Source organism: Neovison vison, chromosome 3 (assembly GCF_020171115.1).
Source record: "Neovison vison isolate M4711 chromosome 3, ASM_NN_V1, whole genome shotgun sequence".
Taxonomy (NCBI): Eukaryota; Metazoa; Chordata; class Mammalia; order Carnivora; family Mustelidae; genus Neogale; species Neogale vison.
Window position 1 is genome coordinate 50,270,016 of NC_058093.1, and position 22,857 is coordinate 50,292,872.

A 22,857-nucleotide genomic window follows, 5' to 3' on the forward strand; every position below is an offset into this window, starting at 1 on the left:
GAAGACTGGCTAAATAAATTGGGACAACCCAAACAGCAAATACATCATTAAAGTAATTTTTATATATGAAAAATGTCTACAGTATATTGTGGGAAAACTATAGGGCATTTAGAACTCTATATTGAAAACATACACTCAAATATACATACACATATCCATCCCAAAGTATCAATGTTGGTCTTCTTAGAATGGTGGGACAATAGGTGATTTTAATTTTCTTTTTATTACTCTTTTTGGGTTTTCAAAGAAATATGTATCTCTATGTAATTTTTTACATTAATAAACACTTATATGCTAAAAAATATAATTATAAAAATTAAAGGGGCAAATTTCCTGGGAAGTCTGTAAAATCATCATTAAGTACTAATATATTTACTATTAGATATATAAGAAAAAAACTAAGATTCTAATAAGTGAACAAAGCAAAAGAAACTAAAATACATAGAAAGACAGTATCAATAAACAATTAAGTACAAAATAGGACAATATTTACCCTCTTATTAAAGTGAAAAGGGTTTATAAAAAATCCAAATATTAAATATGAATAGGCACTCTCTCAAACCCCAACATACATAATCCAGAAGCTGCACTTCTGAAATTCTAGCCTGAAGAAATACTGCTATGAAAAAAATACTCTTGGGCGCCTGGGTGGCTCAGTGTGTTAAGCCGCTGCCTTCGGCTCAGGTCATGATCTTAGGGTCCTGGGATGGAGTCCCGCATCGGGCTCTCTGCTCAGCAGGGAGCCTGCTTCCCTTCCTCTCTCTCTGCCTGCCTCTCTGCCTACTTGTGATCTCTGTCAAATAAATAAATAAAACCTTTAAAAAAAATACTCTTTAACTATGAAAAAAAAGCTCTCAGTAGACTATGTCCTTCACAATGTACCTTGTACAAGAAAAAAATGAAAATATAGTAAAATATTATTTGGGAATCCAACACCTGGAAGCACCCAAACATTGGGACTGCCTCAAAATTATCTCATCCATGCTAAAAGAGAATGATTTGCTAAAATGCAGGGCATGTAGTGATGTGAATAAATGGTCACTTAGGCAGGTCAAAGTCACAGAATTACAAAGGCTGGTCCCAGTCATAAGGGACACACTTAAAAGGAATGTCAGAGGCTATTTTAAGTTGTGAAAATCTCATTATTTTCATGGGACAAAAGTGACTTTAGTAGCAAAAGAGGGATATTCCAGATGCGAAAAATGAAAAAAGGGCATAAAGATCAAGATGATGACAGATTTTTTTCCAAAAGAGTTTTGTACCATTTACCATTTCAATGTCTACAAATGCTTACAATAAACTCTGTATGTTCCTGACATTCCTAGATGCAGACCCACACAAATTTCAAATAAAAAAAACTTGAATACACCACTTATTGCATGGCATGATGTTTTTAGGCCATTTTTAAGGAAATAAATCTTGATTTCTACCACAGGAACTATAAGAAAAACACAGTCACCTTGAATCCTTTTTGAACTAAGGTAGAATTAAAGGACTCTGAGAACCAAACTGAGGGTTTTAGAGGGGAGGGTTTGGGGGGATGGGTGAGCCTGGTGGTGGGTATTCAGGAGGGCACACACTGCATGGAGCACTGGGAGTGGTGCATAAACAATGAGTCTTAGAACACTGCATCAAAAACTAATTATGTATTTTATGGTGACTAACATAACAATAAAAAAAGAATTAAATTTGTCAGAATGCTAGAATTACGTAAGTTACGAAAAACCTATCCATGGTGGGGGGGTATCACAAAAATATTATTAGTTCTCTTTCTTTCATTTAACACCACATATAAATGGAACACCTGTTACATAATCAGCACTGTGCTCAGCACGGAGAGAGAAAAATTGGTAAACACAACACAGTCACTGGCTATCCTGGAGCTTATATTCCAATGGAGGGGAGACAGACAATATTCAAGTAAGTGTGCGTAGAGGGGTGATTCCTCTCTCCCAACTTTTTTTTCTTAATTTTTCTTGTTTACTATCAACCATTCACATGAATGTTTACTCTAATAATACTCACTTTAAATGACTGAACTTTCCCCAGATTTTAAGACAAATTAGTTACATAAAGTGGTCACTATTTAACTGGCTCATGTCCAATTCAAACATCCAGAAGAAAAACACAGAAAGGGGCACTTGGATGGCTCAGTGGGTTAAAGCCTCTGCCTTTGGCTAGGGTCACAGTCTCAAGGTCCTGGATCAAGACCCGAGTCGAGTCGGGCTCTCTGCTTGGCAGGGAGCCTGCTTCCTCCTCTCTCTCTGCCTGCTTGTGATCTGTCAAATAAATAAATAAAATCTTAAAAAAAAGAAAAGAAAAGAAAAGAAAAAGATAGAAAGCTCTATATTTATTATCTAAGTTCCATAAAAAGGTTCCTAAAGAAAGTGAGGACAAACCTAGATGTCCATCAACAGATGAATGGATAAAGAAGATGTGGTATATATACACAATGGAATACTATGCAGCCATCAAAAGAAACGAAATCTTGCCATTTGCGACAACATGGATGGAACTAGAGCGTATCATGCTTAGCGAAATAAGTCAAGTGGAGAAAGACAACTATCATATGATCTCCTTGATATGAGGAAGCTGTGATGCAACATGGGGGCTTAAGTGGATAGGAGAAGAATCCATGAAACAAGATGGGATAGGGAGGGAGACAAACCATAAGTGACTCTTAATCTCAAGAAACAAACTGTGGGTTGCTGGGCGGAGGGGGGTTGGGAGAAGGGGGATAGGGTTATGGACATTGGGGAGGGTATGTGCTTTTGGGTAAATTGGAAGGGGAGGTGTACCATGAGAGACTATGGACTCTGAAAAACAATCTGAGGGGTTTGAAGTGGCGGGGGGGGGGGTGGGAGGTTGGGGTACCAGGTGGTGGGTATTATAGAGGGCATGGCTTGCATGGAGCACTGAGTGTAGTGAAAAAATAATGAATACTGTTTTTCTGAAAATAAATAAATTGGGGAAAAAAAGAATTAAAATTGAGAAAAAAAAAAAAAAAAAGAAAGTGAGGACAATCTTTTTGTCATTTGCACAATGCAGCTTTCATGTCTTTTCAACTGCCCTAGCACATCCCAGCCCTGGCCAGTAAATAAAGCTACAATTACTAAGTCTAAACACATTTAGAGAATAAATCAGAATAAAAACACTGACAACACAGATGTGTGAATAATAATTATAATTAACCCCTTCTAAAAGAAAAGGTGTATGTAATAGTACATAATAGTAACAATTTAACCCTTCTTTTTTTTCCTTTTTACTGAAAGCATAAAGCAGAGACAACACTTTATCCCAGATTAACATGCAACTTTAAAAAAAAGTTAATATACATATTAAACATGGAAATTCACCAATAAAACCTTATTTTTCATTCCCCCCCCAACCATATCTTGACAGGATTCCTTAATTTCATAATAAACAAGGTCCTACCACTGGTCACCTGACCAATGCCTTCCATTTCTGGAGCTTGACAGTTTAGTGAGTTACGGACATAAGAACACTGTTTTAAGTATAACGAAGTAACATATCATCTGCAAAGCAGCTAATAAGACCGCTTTACCAATGGAGAGGTCCCTCTTCCAATCTGCCATTCTCTCCGAACCTCAGCAAAACCAGGAATATCCTCCAGCCATCCATGAAGCTGTCTTGTCAAGAAAGACCTGAAACATTGTTTCCCTAGGTATCTAACACATGAGCAGCGATGAACTATAAAAGCACCCAAGTGCTCCAAGATCCTCACTTTTAGGAATATTCCTTGAGTGTAAAATTTTCTTAGGATACAGAGAAACATTAGTTCTAAAAAAGATAGAAGACAGATTTTTCTGCCTCTTCGTGCATACAAAGCTTGACTTAAAACCTTCTATCGTATTAGAAATTCCAATACAACCAACCTAAAACTTCCGAAAGTTTTTCTAATTCCTTTTTGTTTTAAATGTGGCTTCAATGATGTCCATACACATAGAGGTTAATTTGGGAGGGGTAGTTACACAAATAGACGAGTTGGAACACATTTTCATGTAGGCTTCTCTAGGAAAATACATTAAAGAAGGGAAGATGATCTATAAAAATCTGTCATATTTAAAATCAATACTGTTAATTAAATGTATTTTAAGCACTAATCAAAATTAGTATACATTTTTCTCATCTCTAGCAACCAAAAGAGCCCTGCTTAGACATAATTATAGCTTCCTCCTCAATGTTATCTTGAACATTAACCCAGAAAAAATTTTTAAAAGTGCTCTGCAGGTATCACCTCCTCTCAAAAAAATCATAGAGGGCCATAATATAAGTAAAGGCTACTTCAATCTAAATGACTAGTTTAAGCAAAAATAATTAGAGGAATTCTGTATACCACCAAATCTGTATAAGAAATTTTGGAGAAGAGAATAGTATACAATTATTTAAAATCATGTACACATTTCACTTTCCATGCAAGATGATTTGAAATATAAACACAATATAATTATAAATCACTGAAAATATAGTCAAGTCTCTGCCCCCAGAATTTAGAGTCACTCACTATGACTGGAAAAAAAAAAGGAGGGAGGGAGAGAGGGAAGAAGGGGAAAAATGAGAAACATAAAAGAAGTCTATCAAATATTTTCATTTATAAGTAGAATCTAAATAAAGAGGAAGGATTTGGGCATGCACACACACGAAATGATCAAGATCTAAACAATATGATCAAATTTATTAACCACTAAGTATGAGGAGAGTTAAGAGACTACTCTTAAATAAGCAATGAACTTTCACTAAGGTTTTAAAACACACAATGTAATTTTCTGTGAGTGAAAGCTATTTTTAAAAAAACAGAAATAGGGTTCAGTTTTCCAGCCTCTACATTAGCAGAAGGGCAACAGAACATTTCTATTGGGAAAGAGAAAAAATGGTTTTGCTCATGTTTCTTAAAATATGGTTTGTTATCTAGTTTTGTTGTTGTTGTTTTTTACTCAAATAAAGCACAAACTGTGACTTAGAAATCCTCAGTGCTTTGTCATCAGTATACCAAGCACATATAATACAACAGAAAACACATATAATTTATTAGATGGACTAAAAATCCCACACAAATCAATTTTAGGCACTTCTGGAGTGTAGACTATGGGAATCTTCTTCAAAGAAAAGCAGATCCAGCAGGCAAGACCATAAAGTTAGTTTTTAGAAGAATACGTAACAACTAGGCAATTGATTTTAAAAAATTGCATAATTAACCCAACTGTATCCTGTTACAATTTCCTCACAATTCTATACACTTTATGGTTTAATAGAAATAGTCATTTTTTAGCATCCAAAGTTTAAATTTTTTTTTCCTATATTTCACCAATATGGTCTTAAAACTATCACACATTCTTTGAGGAAGCATGACATAGAAGTTCTATTTCTGTTATGAGGCAACTTTAAATTAGTAATGTCTATATTGTATCTACAGCTATACAGAATCAACACATGATGGTTGATGATTTTGAGGTCTTTCAACAGGTTTATTTTGTAAAGATAGGCTTCTCCTTACTAATTCCTTTAGACATTAATGTTTATTTGTGTTCTTTAAGTAAACATGAGGAAAAAAATAGAAAGTGGGCTATAGGTTTTAAGGAGGTCTTTGGGGTAAACACTACATATAAATTTGGTTTGGCATCTTTTTCTAACTCATGTTGTTTACACAGGTATCCTCCAAAACATAATCCATTGTTGGTAATGGGAAGATAACATAAACATAACTTCACCCCTTTCATTCCTAACTAGCAGCTTGAGGAGCTGGCAAAGTCTAGGTAGTTCTCTTTTATCTTTCTGAATCTACTTTTCAGCATAGGAAGCTAAAATTGAGAAGCATTAAAATGTTAAATATAGTATTAAGGATTTTACTACTGGCATTTATATGCTGTATGCACAACAAGCCAGTTTTCTGATGTACTCAAAAAACCCTGACAATAATCTTTAACGAGCAAAGTACAAATTGATAAATCAAGCCAGTGGTGGGGAGACAGCAAAGAACTAGAGAACCTACTTAGAAACTGGTGGTTTGGGGAATGACAGCTATAAGGCAAAGTTTAGAATACCTCCAGGACTGAGTAACGTACCTTCACTGATGGTGAATGAAGATACATGGGAGCAAGGGATGGCTGAGCTATGGCAAAGCTGATCTGCAGCAAGAAGTTCGAGATATCTGAACAGTTGGGAGGGGTCAAAGATAAGTCATGCAAAGAGACCTGGTCTCTACCCAGCTATGAAAGAGGGACTGACGCCAGGATACAACTGGGTAATTGAGAGATGACCACCCCACAGTCGACAGAAAAATCTGGATGTACTGCTATCCTCTAGATACAAAGTAGAACACACTACAGATAACATTCCCAAAAATGCCTGCAGAGAAAACTAGAAAGTTGTTTACAGTTTTTGTATTTACACTAATACAAACAGATTTTGAGGTTGTCTGTACTGTATGTGGTTGCTGTGGTCAGAGCCAAGAAATGTAACTACCTACAAGACAGAGGACAACAGAATCCAATTTCTAGGCATCTAAATTCTATACACTCAGACAAAAAAGAAAAGAATATCTCAGGGACTTCCTGCCTTTCCTCAAGCTCCCTGTACTTTTCTGTTAATTACCTATTAGGCACTTCATAAAGGCCAGAAAACAGAAACTCTTCTATTTCACACCATACTTCTAAAATCACTTTAACTATGTGCATTAAAAATGCCAGTCAGCAGTGCTAAAGCACTTTTTTTATTCGTAAGGCAAAATGTCATACCCACTTCCTACTGTCCCCCAAACCACCTTCCTTCACTGTATTCTTTGCCCATTTTAAGAGCCAAGGAAGAGAGAACAGAAAATTTTCAAACTAGACTCCTCAATATAATGTGTAAGATATACTTTGTAAATGCTATTATCACAAAATTAAACATATTTAAATGCTTATAGCATATGGTTACTTTTACCAAGATTATCAAGAATAATTATATGAGTTTCAAAGTTAGTAACAAACAAGGATATTCGAATCCAGCCACAAGTATAGAGGTATGAAGCTTTGTTCTTTTCAGAGGTGAGCACAATGACTCTAAATAAGATGACTGTTTGCACCCAAAATAGCATATTAAAAACCAAAAACACTGCTCTTTGCTTAATTCTACTGAAACTACATATAAATCGCCAATATGACTACTCATGAGGCTCTCCATCGTATTTGGAAATAATACTGTTAAAATTATCTTGATGTATAGTCATACATGAATTAAAATTTTTTTCTCATTGTAATTTTGGTTTTATGTACAAGTATATAGGGACAACCTTATTTCTAATGTTTAACCTCGAAAGAGAGAATGTAACAAAAAAATCACGTTTTATACATGTGGTATAAGATTTCATGCATTCGCGTGATGCCATGTCAGTCACCCCCACACTAAACCAACTGTTAACAATGTAGTGCACACTTGAAACATTCAACTAAGAATAAAGTCTAGCCAGCACCCTGCTGAGAAGGGAGCTTGCTGACATAGTGCTGAACGTAGGCAGCAGCAACCCACGGGACTAAGCAGTGATTATTCAAATGAAAAGATAAAAAGGGTAGATGTGAATTTGCTGGACTACTTTACAGAATATTTATCTCTGATGAAAATGCAACATCTGCAAAACAGATTTAGGTTTTATGGGAGTTTTTAATACAAAACAAGTAATTACTCATAGTGATTTGAAAAAGTGTAAGAACGTATGAATAAAGCTTAGTAATTTAGAATTTACTTTTGTAAAAGCAAGTTGACAAATATTAAAATGTTATACCTGCATTATGAACATTGTAATATAACACACAACACATCCACTGTTAAACACTGATCTCTCATGCCTGACTTGGATTTAGATATTGAGTATATTATATATTACAGAAAGAAACTTTCCAAGTTTTGTCAATGCTTGTGGTATATATACTATGATTCCTCATCAAACTCTGCATGAAATCTAAAAGGCTGGTATTAAACGTAGTTACTTCTTTTCTTCAATATTCTACAACATGCCAGTTTGGATCAGCCTTCAGATTTTCAGGGCATGAAACATATACAAAGAGAGCACCCAAAAATACGTTTGAACACATTTAGGATACAACAGAAATTACAACAGAAATACCTTCAACCATCGTATTTTTCCATTTTCAGTGAAAAAAAAAATATCCTAAGCAAACAGATTTGGGGCCAAGTCACTTCTCTGTAAAAATGTGTATCATGTTCAACTTTTAAACCCAATTCTTAAAAGCATAAAAGTCTGTATTTTATAATTGTCAATGCATTCATGTGGTGTTAGGAAGATAAAAAGAAAACATGTAGAAACAAAAATCTCAAACTACCCTAATTCCTAAAATGAGAAATTTTCAAATTAAGAAATAACTTTCTTGCTTAGAAAATAAGCTTTACTTTTCATCTCAAACTCACTTTAAATGCTTGACATATAATTCAATACTTAAGAAGACTATAGGTAAACTATTTGATTAATATTTATAGAGCGATACTTCTCTGGGCAGACATTTTACACAAGTTTCCCATTAACGTTGGGGAAAAAAAATCACTTGATAATTTTAATCACAATTAATGATTGACTGATTAATGAATTAACAATTTTCTCAGAAATTTAGATGGCACAGATCCAATAAAGGAACCAATCTGATAATTGCTCAATGTGTAATTCTGTCCATTCATAATATTAAGCCAAAAATTTGCAGATACTCCACTCAGCTGGATTACATGCTTTCATGTATATAATTTGATCAACAAAAAATAGGTACACACTGTTGAGCTTTCTCCCTTTCTTTCTTTTCTTTTTTTTAAGAGTAGCCCAATGATTCTGGGGGTTGGTTAGTACAATACAGAGAACACAAGGGGAAAGCACAAAACGGCACTGAACAGTGATGCCAGTACTCATCTCATTATGGTCATTAACTAAGGATATTATTACTTTTTGCGTTCTTTGCTTTTCTTTAGAACATAATCAAAGCCATAAACTTGAATTTGAGGTATATACACAATACACACAACCTTATGCAAAATACTTCTCATAATTAACATTACATTTTAAAGTATTGGAAACTGAGTATCTGTGCTGATTTGTATTTTGACTTAATGGAACACGAAGAGAATACACATTCAACTAGGGAGGGTTATACTGATAATAAAGCTCTTAAAGTGAAAAATGTCTTCTTCTCCCTTTGTACTTACCACAGGCTACACAATGTCCTGAGAGGATTCATTATGAGAAAAATGGCAATCACAGCTTTAAAGACCTTGCTTTGGAAGGAACTAATGAGAAAGCAGATTGGAAAGTGAGACTTCATCTTTGTTTTCAAATAAGTGGTCTTAATTTTTCTTCCGATAGAAAAAGTTGAAATCAGTTTATTATAAATATATCTAAACCATTAATTTTTGCAGCTTTCAGGTAAAGTCCAGCACTTGGTTTATACAAAGTCTATGAGGAGAGGTCAGTAGAGATCATCTAATCTTAAGTCGTGACATCATCCATTCAAGTCCTTGGCATAATCTATGAAGAATATAAAACCATCTGATTAAATTCTCAACTAAAAAGCTAGGAACAACAAACTAAAAAGTATCATTTTTCATTTTCCTAAACAACAAAGATTAAGAAATCAGTAACATTCAATGCTGGTGTTATTGTGGTGAAGCCATACTCTCATACAGAGTAGTACATCCATGCTTTTCGGGTTTTGTCATGTCTCCAGGGCCTAGACTACTGCCTAAGGAACTCAATAATTATATAATGAATACCCACAGAAAGTAATTTGGCAATATGTATCAGAAATACTTAAAAAAGACTGTTCATCAAAGCATTTTTAATAGGTAAAAGTAAAATTTAAACACCCAGAAATAGAGAAAAAAATTAAATTACAGAACACTGATATCATGAAATATTAAAAACTTCCTTTCAAAGACAATTTTACAGTACAATAAAATGTTCATGATATAAATGAAATAAAAGTGGCAGAATGTTAAACCAAATATATAGTTGAGGTGGTAAAACAAAGTATACATATAATAATATGTATGTTACATCTATGTATTTTACAAATTTGAAGGGAATAAAATCTCTTAATCACTAATACCAGTTGCTAGTGAACAATTTGTAATTAAGAATAGCACAAAACATAGGGATTTCACTATGATAACAAAACTGAATGTTTAGAGAGAGAAAAATGTTGTACATATTAAAACAAAACAAAAGACTGTCACAAAATATTAACTATTCTCTATGAGGAACTTTTATAGATATGATAAACTATACTAGTATTTAATTAAAAAACACCAGAACTCAGATTATTGTGCCAGTATGAATCTAAAAATGTAAAAGAAGATGAAAAAGAAGAAAAGACAATGAGGTAAAGAAATAGTTGTTTTGATGTTGGCTCATACTTTCCCTCCTGTTACTAGATTCCTTACTTTTAAACTGCTGATAGGAAATGGTGCAAAATAATAGGCAAATAAATTAAGTACGAAGTGTTAAATGAACAGCAGTTACCTAACAGCAAACTAGAAACTGTGCTAAGCACTTAATATCCACGATCTTAATCTTTACAATCCTGAAAGCAGAAGCCTTCCCATACTACAAGAGGGAATCCAGGCTTAAAAGACAGTTGCAAATGGCAGAAGTGGGAGTTAAAATGCCAACCAACACTAAAACCTAGAGCTTAGATCAAGGTGGCCAAACTGCAAAAGGGAAGTATTTTCTCCAAAACCAAACATTTCCACTTGATAACTACTGGAGAGGGAAGCCCACATAAATAAAAAATTAGAAAGATATTAACATAATCCACTGATCTCTTTTAAAAAATGAAACTGCCAGGGGTTGTACCTATCCCAACTAATGATCTATTTCCACACAATTACTCCAAGTATTTAAGTCAAATCTTTTGCCATTCCTACATATCTTTTTTTTATCTAATTTAGTATTAAAATCAGTGCTTTTGCTTAAAGGCCTTTGGTAGACAAGTATAACGTATAAAGATCTACCTATATCAACATGTATCCAACTATTTGACAAAGATATGTAATGGTAAGATATTTTTACCTAAATGAGTATGTGGACAATGGGTATTACCTGTGACCTTTTTTTTTTTAAAACAACATATTTGCTTTTTAGAGGTTCTAACTATGTTCTATCAAATGTCTGTAATCAGGTAACAGAGACTTCTATTTCACTAAGATTCAGCTTCATCCCCAATTTAATTCTTTTTTCTCCGCTTTTAAATATATGTATGAGGGATTCTTCACAGAGGTCTTAAGTTTGGGGTTGAGGTTCTTCTGATGTTAGGCAAGACCAGAAGCTTGGGGCAGAAACAGATGAGGTAGCTGAGACCGGAGAAATTCTCCTCCTCAAGAACATGGTGAAGGTGAACTAATATAATAAGTTACTAAAGTTATCTATCTGTGCCCCGAGCTTCTGCTCTTTCCTATATCAAATTCAAGACCTCTAATTAGAATATTCATCTCCAATTTAATTATTTTTCATTGCTTTTAAATACATAGATCCACCATATTTTGGAAATACAACTACAATGAAAACCTTAACTTGCTCACCTCTTTTACAGCTTTTTATCCTATTTCTAACCTCCTTCATTCCCTCTCTTAATAGCCCTCTCTCCCTCCTCCTGATCCTTGACCTTATATTTGACAATACTGACAAACCACTTCTTTCTTGAAATCCTTTCATCTCTGAGCATTAGACTAGGGCAAAATTCTACTGCAGGCATCTACCCTTCTCTCCCAAAGCAGGAACTTCTGTGCAAAACTCTCTCCAATTTCAGCCCCGCCCCCTTTTTAAAAGTGCAAAACCCCCCTCCTGACTACACTGGTGGTAAAATGAGTATCCCCAAATTAGACTCACACTTGAATCCTTTTCTAGTTCAGCTTCTTTATGGATAAAATGTAAATTAAAACCAATCAGTCCACAGGACTGCTACCACAACTAAATGATACACTGTATGGAAAGCACTCAAGGCACAGGACCTGACAGTGTTAAGATCCACCACCAGTACCAGAACGGTTTCCTGACTTGTCCAGCTCTCCGTGACACTCCTGTTCCTCTCAATTCCGACAGCCATTCTTCCTCTATTTGTTCACATGGATTAGTTCAGTATGTTTACATGTATTACGTATACATTTTTTATTTTATTCTTTACAGAACCAAGCTAGAAACTTTCTAATTACAAGTAAGGACTATGTGTCACATCTCTCCCTTACATTGTTTTATACATGGTAGCCTTAAATATTTATTCATTCAAAAAGAAATACATGTTTCTAAACTAAATATGTTTTCCAAAAAGAAGACCTCTTACCCCTCGCCAGTAAGAGCACAGCATGCCTGGATATGCCACTGGTGATCTTTAATAGAAGTTAGTTTCAAAAACTGGGAGATTTCTGCTACAGTCATGCATTCTTTAACATCTTGTTTATTAGCAAAAATCAGCAATCCAGCTTTCCGTAGGTCCTACAGGAGCAAACAAAATTGTAAAGGCCAGTGCATTTTATTTATAGATTTTCCAACTAAGTATTTCAGTTAATTAACTGAATACTTTTGATCTTTTAACCTAGAATTCCACAACTACTTGACATAAAAGCATCTCACGGCTCTTATGCTGATGAACAGTAAACTTAAAACTAAACTCACTTTAAATACACACTTCTGTATTTTTAAGTACTGACATATTTCTTACGGCCCTAAATTACATTTTCTTTAATGATCCTAAGTGCTACAGTTAACAGTCATATCTTCAAATATGTTTTTACCCCTCTCCCTAACCCAAAACTAAGTTTCCATAGCTAAGAGCTACTTTTTTGCATGGCACTCAAGAGTTTTTCAAAATTCTACCTCAATCTTTTCTTTAGGTACCCACACCTAAAGCTAGTACCTTCCAGGTGCATAGAAAACAAACTAATTCATTTTATACAGTATATGCCTGAGGGCCTTAGACTTTAATTCTCAGCTGGAAGGTGCTATCCTAAACCCATCCTATTCTTCTGAGACCTAGGTCCTCTATCTTTATTCATGAAGATTTTTTAGATTTGAATATTCAGTAGGGCCCTTTTGAATTGGCATTAAGTTTATCAAGTTTCCTAATTAGATAGTTTTAACACTTCCAGGCTTTGCCTCTAAGGCAAATTCTTTAATTTTTCTGAATTTGTTCCTCATAACTAATGTTTATTATCTAATCTGAGTAAGACACCCATTACATTAATCGTTTTCTAAACAAAATCTCTTAAATCCTAGTAAGATGCCTATAAGATTCCCAACAGTGAATCTAAGACCCAACAGATGAGGAAAACTAAGACCCAACAGTGAGTAACTAATATAAGATCATATAGCTACTGAATAACAGAACCAGGTTTGAACTGAGATTTTCCCAGTATAACTGCTGCCCCTCATTTATAATATAATCCTGAGACCACCACCTACCTCCTGGGGATATGGTTTGAATGAATGAACATGAAAAACACTCCAGGTCAGTACCTGGCTTTGGGTAACAAACAGTCAGTAAAAGTTCAGTTACTGCCTGGAAAATGAGGGTCATCTTTACCAAAGTGACTGGTTTAATGTTTTACTCACAAAGCAGTCCAATGGTTATTCATCTCCTTTTACTCTACCCTACCCTTCCCGTTCCCATTTTTAACCCACTGAGCCACCAAGGCACTTCCCCTTTCCCATTTTTAAAGCCAGGGGCTTCCTGGATAATCTGTTGAAAATTATGGACCTTTTTCTCATAAAAAAGATACATATAAGATTTATATATGATGTTAAAGGGTGTTAAGAGATACCCTAAATTCCATTCATGGATCCTGAACTAAGAACCCATGATGGACACATTCAACTGGTAGATTAAGCTTTCATAAAATTGTATACATACACACACACAAAGGGATACTGAGAAAACTAAAGTTTTAGTGCTGTGCTTGCAAGTTTTCTCAACTGTGTTGAATGACATCATTCTTCTTAGGGATTTTTATAGAATATTTTTATTTCAATCATGTGTATATGTGTTTAAAACAATAAATTCTTTAGTATATATAAATTGACACTGCTCCACATTATTTTACTTTGTGAGAACAGAGCTTTAATAATTTTTGATTTTTTTTCTGATGTCAATAAAAATATAATAAATTTTTTATTTGGTTAAAAGGCATTATGCAAAATGTCTTATATAACAATCAAGACAGATTTTTAGTTACAGCGCCCTCTGCAGGATGGCAGCTATGCTACCACAGTTAATGACAGTTACCTGAAAAGCATGGTCAGAGAGGGATACTCTAGAATTTTAAGATTTTGTATTCAAATTTATTTCACCTCTGTTCAGTTCATCTGTCCACATAAAAGGTAAAAAGTTGAGGAGATAGGCTATAGCCAGTACATCTACTATATTTCATTATCAAGGATCAAATACTTTTTTCCTATCCTAACTGGGAAACAGAACACTTATCAATAGTTGATATGTGGCTGAATCACTGAGTAGGTGGACTTTCCATGGAATGGAATTCCTATCTTCCTATCTTCCCGGTTTCAGTATCTCTTGCTAGAGTATGCTGAAATCTTATACAGGTCAGGTCGGCTAATGCTGGCATGTTCAAAGAGCACATTTCTGATATTAGAAATACCTGGCACAAGTTAGAACACATTGTTTATGCTATTTTACTTGCATGTAATCTATACTAATCACTCCTGGTGATGAAATTTGGAGAAGCACCTAGACTGAAAATTGGAAAATATAAAAAATAAAGCTATTTATTGAAAGGTCTCAAAATAAAACCCATACTGTATCTAATTTTTCTATATTTCACTGGCTTAATTTTTTAAATTTAGGGTTCTTGTTTAAAAAAATAGCTGTTTTCCCCATTTCTGAGTATTTAGGAAGGGATGAAAATCTTCTTTTACTTTTTATTGAATAACCTGAGGACCAATTATCCATCATTTTAACAACAGAAAAGATACACACTGGATTGTATGTTATATGGTGAGCACTGTGAAGTGTGTAACCCTGATGAGTCACAGACCTGTACCCTTGGGGCAATTAATACATTGTATGTTAATAAAAATTAAAAAAAAAAGATATACTAGATTAGGGCTGCTCATCAACTTGACTAAGTAAGAGATCAAAGTACAAGGGCAACAGTGGTGACTTTTTTTTTTTTTTTTTGGTATTAAGCTGAGTGAGAGAAGCTACTCTCACTCTCTTTTGGTTAGTATTGGCATGGTATATCTTTCCCCGTTCCTTTACCTGTAATCATATTTATTCACATATATGACCTTTATTATATATATTTTTTTAAGATTTTATTTTATTTATTTGAGAGAGAGAGACAGTGAGAGAGAGCATGAGCGAGGAGAAGGTCAGAGGGAGAAGCAGACTCCCCATGGAGCTGGGAGCCTGATGTGGGACTCGATCCCGGGACTCCAGGATCACGCCCTGAGCCGGAGGCAGTTGTTTAACCAACTGCGCCACCCAGGCGTCCCAACAGTGGTGACTTTTACACATCAGCCAAACTTTGAAGAACTTTCTGCTACCTATTACAGATTATTGTTAAGAGTCTAAAAATATTTCTTCATTTAGTCAAGAAGATGAACAGCAGCACATGCAAGACACATTTACTTAGCATCTTCCATATGCCATATGCAATTTTCAGTTCGTTTCTCAAAGCTTCATTTGTGAAGATAATTCCTAGTGGCTGAGTCACTCCAAATAAAACTTCATCTATACTTTTGTGTTTGGGACTATTTCAAAATTCATGAGCTTCAAAGTTTTGCATTTTTTTTAAGATGAGGCTTTCAGGGGGCACCTGGGTGGGTTAAAGTCTGCCTTCAGCTCAGGTAATGATCCCAGGGTCCTGGAATGGGGCCCTGCATCGGGTTCCCTGCTCAGTGCGGAGTCTGCTTCTCCCTCTGCACCCCTCCTGCCACACTTGTGCTCATGCTCGCTCCAATAAATAAATAAAATCTTTAAAAAAATGAAGTATTCAGAAATATTTAAAATCATTTTATAGTTTCATATCCAGTAATACATGTAAAGCATTATTAGTGATGATAGTAAGATTTGTTGGTTACTACAATACATATGAAACACCTGATTAAATCCATGTCAATATTTGTTTTTCTTTTCTTTTTTTTTTTTCAATATTTGTTTTTCACTCACATTCTCATTCTTTGATCCATTTGCCCTTCCAAAACTGCCGATCTGGCTCTTCCTGGCCTTATTAGGTGGCTTAATCTAGCTCCCAAATTTGTCCGTAATTCCTTTCTTCTCTGGCAACCTCCCCGTTCAGTCTCTCACTTTCCAATGAGGCCTTATTTCTTAACAAAGGGCCTGAATTATGAGAATGCCTAAATTCAAATCTTGGCTCTTGGCTCTTAAAAATCAAGCCACTAATTTTCTGGGCCTCCGTGTACTAATCCATAAAACATGGGTAACATCCCTAACAGATGAAATTAAGTGACCAGCTCAAGTTAATACCCCCAGCTAGTAAAATTCAATGACTTTGTTTGAGTCCTACTACTGGGCTCTTTGATCCTGCTACATATTGGCAAATTAGAGTAAGAATCAAAGTCGGAGGCTACCTGTTTAAGGTAGTAAAAAAACAGCCAAAAGACAAATATATTTGTGTCTTATTTTGCTTTTTCATAAGTCTTCATAAAACAGTAATAACCCTTTGGTGTACACAACAATAACCCCTCTATGTAAAATACAAAGGGAAAATTTTAAAAAAAAATCCTTAGTTTTCTACCTATTTCATAGCTTTTTATTTCCCAAACTAGAATCAAAACTTTTAAATGCATGATTAGCAACATGTACTTTAAAAAAAACAAAAACAAAAACAAAAACACACCAAGGGTTTAATACAGGTGCCAGAATCAATCCAAAATGGGACATTGCATCACGGTGGGCATGATCCCCGCACAGAAAACAGGAACTTCAGGGGCGCCTGGGTGGCTCAGCTGGTTATGATATCAACTCTTGATTTTGGGTCAGGTCACAATCTCAAAATCATGAGATTAAGCCCACATCAGGCCTAAGCTGACAGTTGGAGCCTGCTTGGGCTTTCTCTTACCCTCTCTCTCTGCCCTTCTCCCCTACTCACACACTCACGCTCTCCCTCTATTTTTTTTTTTAAATAAATGAATAAATAAAATCTTTAAAAAAAAAAGGAAACGTCATTACAAAGATATCTAGTTTTTTTTTTTTTCAGGTTTATTTATTTACTTGGGGGCGAGGCGGGGCAGTGGGATAAAGAATCCTAAGCAGACTCCACACCAAGTACAGAGCCCAACATGGGGCTCAATCTCACAACCCAAAGATCATAACCTGAGCAGAAACCAAGCATCAGATGCTTAACTGAATGTGCCACCCAGGCACTCCAAAAAGATATCCCAATTTTCTTAAGCTTTGTTACAATTCCATTAAAATTAAAAATTACATATATATCTAAATACTAATTTTTCTATTTCCACTATGAGTTGAGAAAGTAACACCTGTAACGAAAGGCATACAAAAAAAATCAATTGCTACCACAGTATTCTATGATTTTATAGTTAAAATTATCAGTACCAACTATATTATTTAGTTTATTTAATTTTTAAATTATGCTACCAGTAATATTTCTCAAAGACTAAGAAAATGTGGCTAGTCAAATAGTTTTCTTTAATCAAAGGGAGAATATCAGAGAAACCTAAGAGCAACAACATTTAAGTATTAGTCTGATAGCTGAGTTACAGTCAAGACTTCCTTAGTGCCCACGAGATTTTAAAATCTCATTTCCAGGGCACCTGGGTGACTCAGTCAGTTAAGCATCTGTTTTCCGCTCAGGTCATGATCTTGGGATCCTGGGATCAAGCCCCATGTCAGCAGGGAGTTTGCTTCTCCCTCTCCCCTGCCCTCTACTGTTCCTTCCATCATGTGCACAGATTCTCTTTTCTCTCTCGCTTTCTCAAACAAATAAAGTATCTTAAAATCTCACTTCCTGGGACTCTGGGTGCTCAGTGGGTTAAGCATCTGCCTTTGGCTCAGGTCATGATCCCAGGGCTGGCATCTAGTTCCACATCGGGCTCCCTGCTCAGCGGGAAAGCCAGCTTCTCCCTCTGCCTGCTGCTCCACCTGCTTGTGTGCACTCTCTCTCTCTGACAAATAAAATCTTTTCTTAAAAATTAATTTCCAGTGATAACCTTCTGTATAATTAATCTATATAAAATGCAAAATGCAATCCAATTTAGGTATTTTCACCCAGAAAACCTTCTAGACCAAATTAATCCAGGAAAGAAGAAATAAAATTCTACAATTGATTCCACAGTCTTTTTTTTTTGTTGTTAAAGATTTTTATTTATTTATTTGACAGAGAGAGATCACAAGTAGGCAGAGAGGCAGGCAGAGAAAGAGAGGAAGGGAAGCAGGCTCCCCGCTGAGCAGAGAGCCTCGATCCCAGGACCCTAAGATCATGACCTGAGCCGAAGGCAGAGGCTTTAACCCACTGAGCCACCCAGGCGCCCCTGATTCCAGTCTTTCCGTTGTTTCCAAATACACTTCCAGTTTGGCAAGCGTCAAAATTATAAAGCAGGAATGGCAAGCAGGTAAGTAACTCTTTTTTTTTTTTTTTTTTTTAAAGATTCTATTTATTTATTTGATGGACAGAGATCACAAGTAGGCAGAGAGGCAGGCAGAGAGAGAGGAGGAAGCAGGCTCCCCACTGAGCAGAGAGCCCGATGCAGGGCTCGATCCCAAGACCCTGAGATCATGACCTGAGCTGAAGGCAGAGGCTTAACCCTCTGAGCCACCCAGGCGCCCCGGTAAGTAACTCTTTAAAAATTTGAAGTAGGGGTGCCTGGCTGGCTGAGTTGGTAGAACATGTGATTGTTAATCTTGGGGTCATGAATTTAAGCCCCATATTGGGCAGAGTACTTTAAAAATATTGTTTCAAAATTAAAGTTTATTTAAAAAATAAACAAAAATTGGAGTAGTACTGTCATGACAAAGTAGAAAGAACAAATGTGACAGAAATACTACACAAAGGAGCACAACTGGCTGTGCTCAGTCGGAAGAACGTGCAACTTTTGATCTTGGGGCTCTGAGTTCAAGCTCCACACGGGGTGTAGAGGTTACTTAAATAAATAATTTTGAAAGGACGGAAGGAAGGAAGGGAGGGAGGGAGAGAAGAAAAGAAAAGAGAAAAAAGGAAAGAAAGAAGCACTCTCCTCCCAACACAACACACATGGAAGCCGGAATCCTACTTACCTCATGGGCTAACATTTTATAGAGTTCTTCTCTAGTTACAGAAATCCTTTCTCTGTCTGTACTGTCCACAACAACTATTACAAACTAAAATAATCACAAAAAAATTAGTGATTACATAATTTAATATTTATAAAATTTGTAAAGTACTTATTTGATTTACAGACCACAAATATCAAGCAATTAGAATCTTATGGTATGGTATTACTGGAAAACCAGAGATATCTACTATACATTGTGAAGCCTAAAGGTTTGATCCATTTCCAATTCAAATATTATTTGCTAATTTTTAAGAGAAAATAAGAGAAAAGAGAATACGATGGTAACACTCTATTAGGGTATTGTTAATAGTCTAACAAATATATAACACGTTTGCTTTCTAAATTAATATCCTGAATGGTAATGAGCCTACATCCATCTACGTGCACCCAAGTCAATATGAAAAAAATACATTATGATGCTAAATTTTAAATATTTCTACAGGTATTTATCAATATCAATTTGAAATGCTAAAAAAGGGCATGATATAGGAGTAATGTGATAGTTACATCAATTTTTAAAAATCAACAAATTGGAAAGAATAAACCCGTATCTAAAACCCTGCTCTCTTCTTTATGTAAATGGCACCTGCTGCCTGCAAGCACAACTCTTTCCTGAACTGATGATAGGAACGCTGTCAGAATGAGACTCCTAATGGAGCTGGGCAGGACTGAGCCACACTGCACCTCTTCCTCCCCTCCACGAGCACCGAAAACCACAAGGGAAAAGGGAGCAGAAACAGTCACTTTATGTTGGCACAAGTGATGCCATCAAGTTAACTCTGACTGCTTAAAATTAACATGCACTATTTCTTTTTCGGAGCTAGCTCTTCTTTTTCAGATAAACCACTGTTAATTTTCAGGGTCTTTTCTACTCTTCAGATTTCATTAATGATATGGCAGATGAGAACAGTTACCTTCCCTCTATTTTCACTTGATACTGATATGTGGCTTAATATAAAACCAGTGCTATTCCAAGGCATTTTAATAAAACTTAATTTTTAAGATGTTGTCCTAAGTTTGATACCTGCAGCAATACACACAGAAGTACTAACCACATGTATCTTTCCTTTTCCAAAAAAACAGATCAAAGGCTTAGTGAAGTTTTAAGGGATCAACTCATTAAAGACACTTAATAGGTCTTAATGACATAATAATCATCTTAATATACATCTGGAGTTTTATTACCTTATAATCTACGCTACAGAAACGACTATCAGAGCCTTTCAATTTGTAAGATCGATATAGTAAAGCTCTCAAATGTCACAGATCTGAAATTTCCTCTTGGGAAATAACATGTAAATAAAAACATATGATTATGTCTAAACTGCTTTATAACCAAAAAGAAAAAGAATTCTTTCATGTGCAACTGTGCTGCATTAAAGAACATACACAGTTCAAGTTTGGCCAGAATTCAATCCTCCAGTACCCTCTCATTTAACTAGGATTTTCTCTATGTCTACAAAAATAAACAGTGAGAGAGAAGTGAAATGGTGAACTATGAGATGGTACTCATTGTAAAAACAACTACTTAAGATAAGTTGTGGGATCAATATATAATCAGACTAACCAATCACCCCCCCTCATTCCAATTTTCCCTACAGAAGTTCAATGGCAGTAGGTATATAATAACCCTGAAACAGGAAATCAAAGATTCCACTATGTTTAAATTCAACTTTTATTACCATACTAGGATATTTCAAAAAGATTAACTTAAGAGTTCACACCTAGATATTGTTTCCCAAGCATTCCACTCCTAGAAGCTTTAGTACATTAAGAAATATTACCTCTGTGTTAGTATAGTACGTGTTCCAAGAAGACCGAAGAGATTCTTGGCCACCAATATCCCACATTAGAAAACGTGTATTATTAATCACTATTTCTTCTACGTTACTTCCTATTGTGGGTGATGTATGTACAACTTCATTCATAGAACTGAGGGGAAAAAAAGTTCAAATATATTACAATTAGCAAAGAGGCAAGAATGTTTGAGCATTTTTCAATCAAGGGCTAAATGAGCATGAATTTTTCTTTTTTATACCCAAAGAGCCCTTTTCTGCTAACTCGTGAGTTAAGGGTTTAAAGAGAGATGGGACCAGGCAGTGAACTATCTTTAATATTCTAGATTCATTCCCAGAAACTACATCAACAGTATTTCTCTACTTTCCACAAGCAAAAAAAGTGAACATACTCTAGGTCATATAAATTCCTAGTTCTCTTGAAACAGTTGCTTAAATCTGGCTCCTGGTTTATAGCCAAACTGCATTCTTACAGAATTAATTTAGGTTCCACATAACTTTTTTATTGCTTTTGTTAATCAAGTTATCACCCAGGCAGAAAAAATAACTGTGAACAATAAAATAAAAATTTCAAAGTAGTGAATACTTACAATTGGTAAAGGATGGTAGTTTTCCCTGCATTATCCAGCCCAACAATGATAACTTTGTGCTCTGAAATAAAGAAAACACCAGCCATTTATTAATTAAAAGCTTAAAACTTTTAAACTTCCTATTTTATCCGTTCTTTCCAGTTATGTTATAGTTCAGTGCATGACACTTTTTACCTTTCTGGAACTCAAAAGAATATCCTAGCAAGACCAGCAGAAGTGTGCCATTAATTTCACTGTCCTACGCTCTCATCCTACACAGAGAACTCTCACTTCTCTAGGAAGCCAGAACCACTATATTCTTTCTAGTATATGGAAGTCTCCTCTCACTAAAGTATCCCAAATGTAATCACAATTTACAAATGACTGAAAGTATAAATGTTTTACACTAGACTACACCATTTATGTTCTAACTATGAAATGTAGGCATCAACTCATATATGTATAGATGTGAGGTGGGATAAATGAGAAAGAAAAAAAAAAAAGTCAGCCTTTAAATCTGGTAGCAGAAGGCCAGGTCCCATCATAGGTGATCAAAAACTATCTGAGTACATTTAATATAGCTGTTCTAACATAACAACCAAATCTAAGGATGTAGGAACCCGGTGGCAGTGACTATCCTCCTCCTTGGCCTCTATGGCACCACTTTCTCTAAATTCTCTCCCTCCATCTCTTGGTATTTTTTTTCCCTCACTGACTCCTTTTCCTTGGGTCTTTCTTCAAAAACATTTGTGGGGCGCCTGGGTGGCTCAGTGGGTTAAAGCCTCTGCTTTCAGCTCAGGTCATGATCCCAGGGTCCTGGGATCGAGCCCCATATCGGGCTCTCTGCTCAGCAAGGAACCTGCTTCCCCCCACCCCGCCTGCCTCTCTGCCTACTTGTGATCTCTGTCAAATAAAAAAATAAAATCTTCAAAAAAAAAAAAAAAAAAGTTTGTTTCCCAGAGCTGTCTCCTTGCATTCTCTTCACATTTTAGCAAGGCATTCTCAGGACCCATCTATTTCCACTCTATCTAAACACTATTCCAAAGATAGCACTGTGTGGAAGAAGTTCATTTCCAAAGATGGCCTCTGGATATTCATGCCCCTGGTACAGTGTTCCCTCGCTCCTGACCCACTGTGAATGTGAGGGGTCCTGTGACTCACTTTTAACCAACAGAATGTAACAGATGTGATG

At 35.5% G+C, this 22,857-nt stretch overlaps 1 protein-coding gene across 2 annotated transcripts in view; it reads right to left on the minus strand.

Annotated features, from left to right (window-relative positions):
- Positions 1-3,167: 3,167 nt before the first annotated feature.
- ARL5A (ADP ribosylation factor like GTPase 5A) overlaps positions 3,168-22,857 on the minus strand; it is a 31,609-nt gene continuing 11,919 nt past the window's right edge. Inside the window, exons 2-6 of one of the 2 annotated variants that reach the window (XM_044242062.1) lie at positions 21,687-21,747; positions 21,085-21,232; positions 19,263-19,346; positions 12,333-12,484; positions 3,168-9,523 (exon numbers count right to left, since the gene is read on the minus strand). In XM_044242062.1, the coding sequence (XP_044097997.1) occupies positions 9,475-9,523; positions 12,333-12,484; positions 19,263-19,346; positions 21,085-21,232; positions 21,687-21,747 (494 nt within the window). In that variant the 3' untranslated portion in view covers positions 3,168-9,474. The remainder of the gene's footprint in view (positions 9,524-12,332; positions 12,485-19,262; positions 19,347-21,084; positions 21,233-21,686; positions 21,748-22,857) is intronic. The other variant, XM_044242064.1, reaches the window with a different exon arrangement.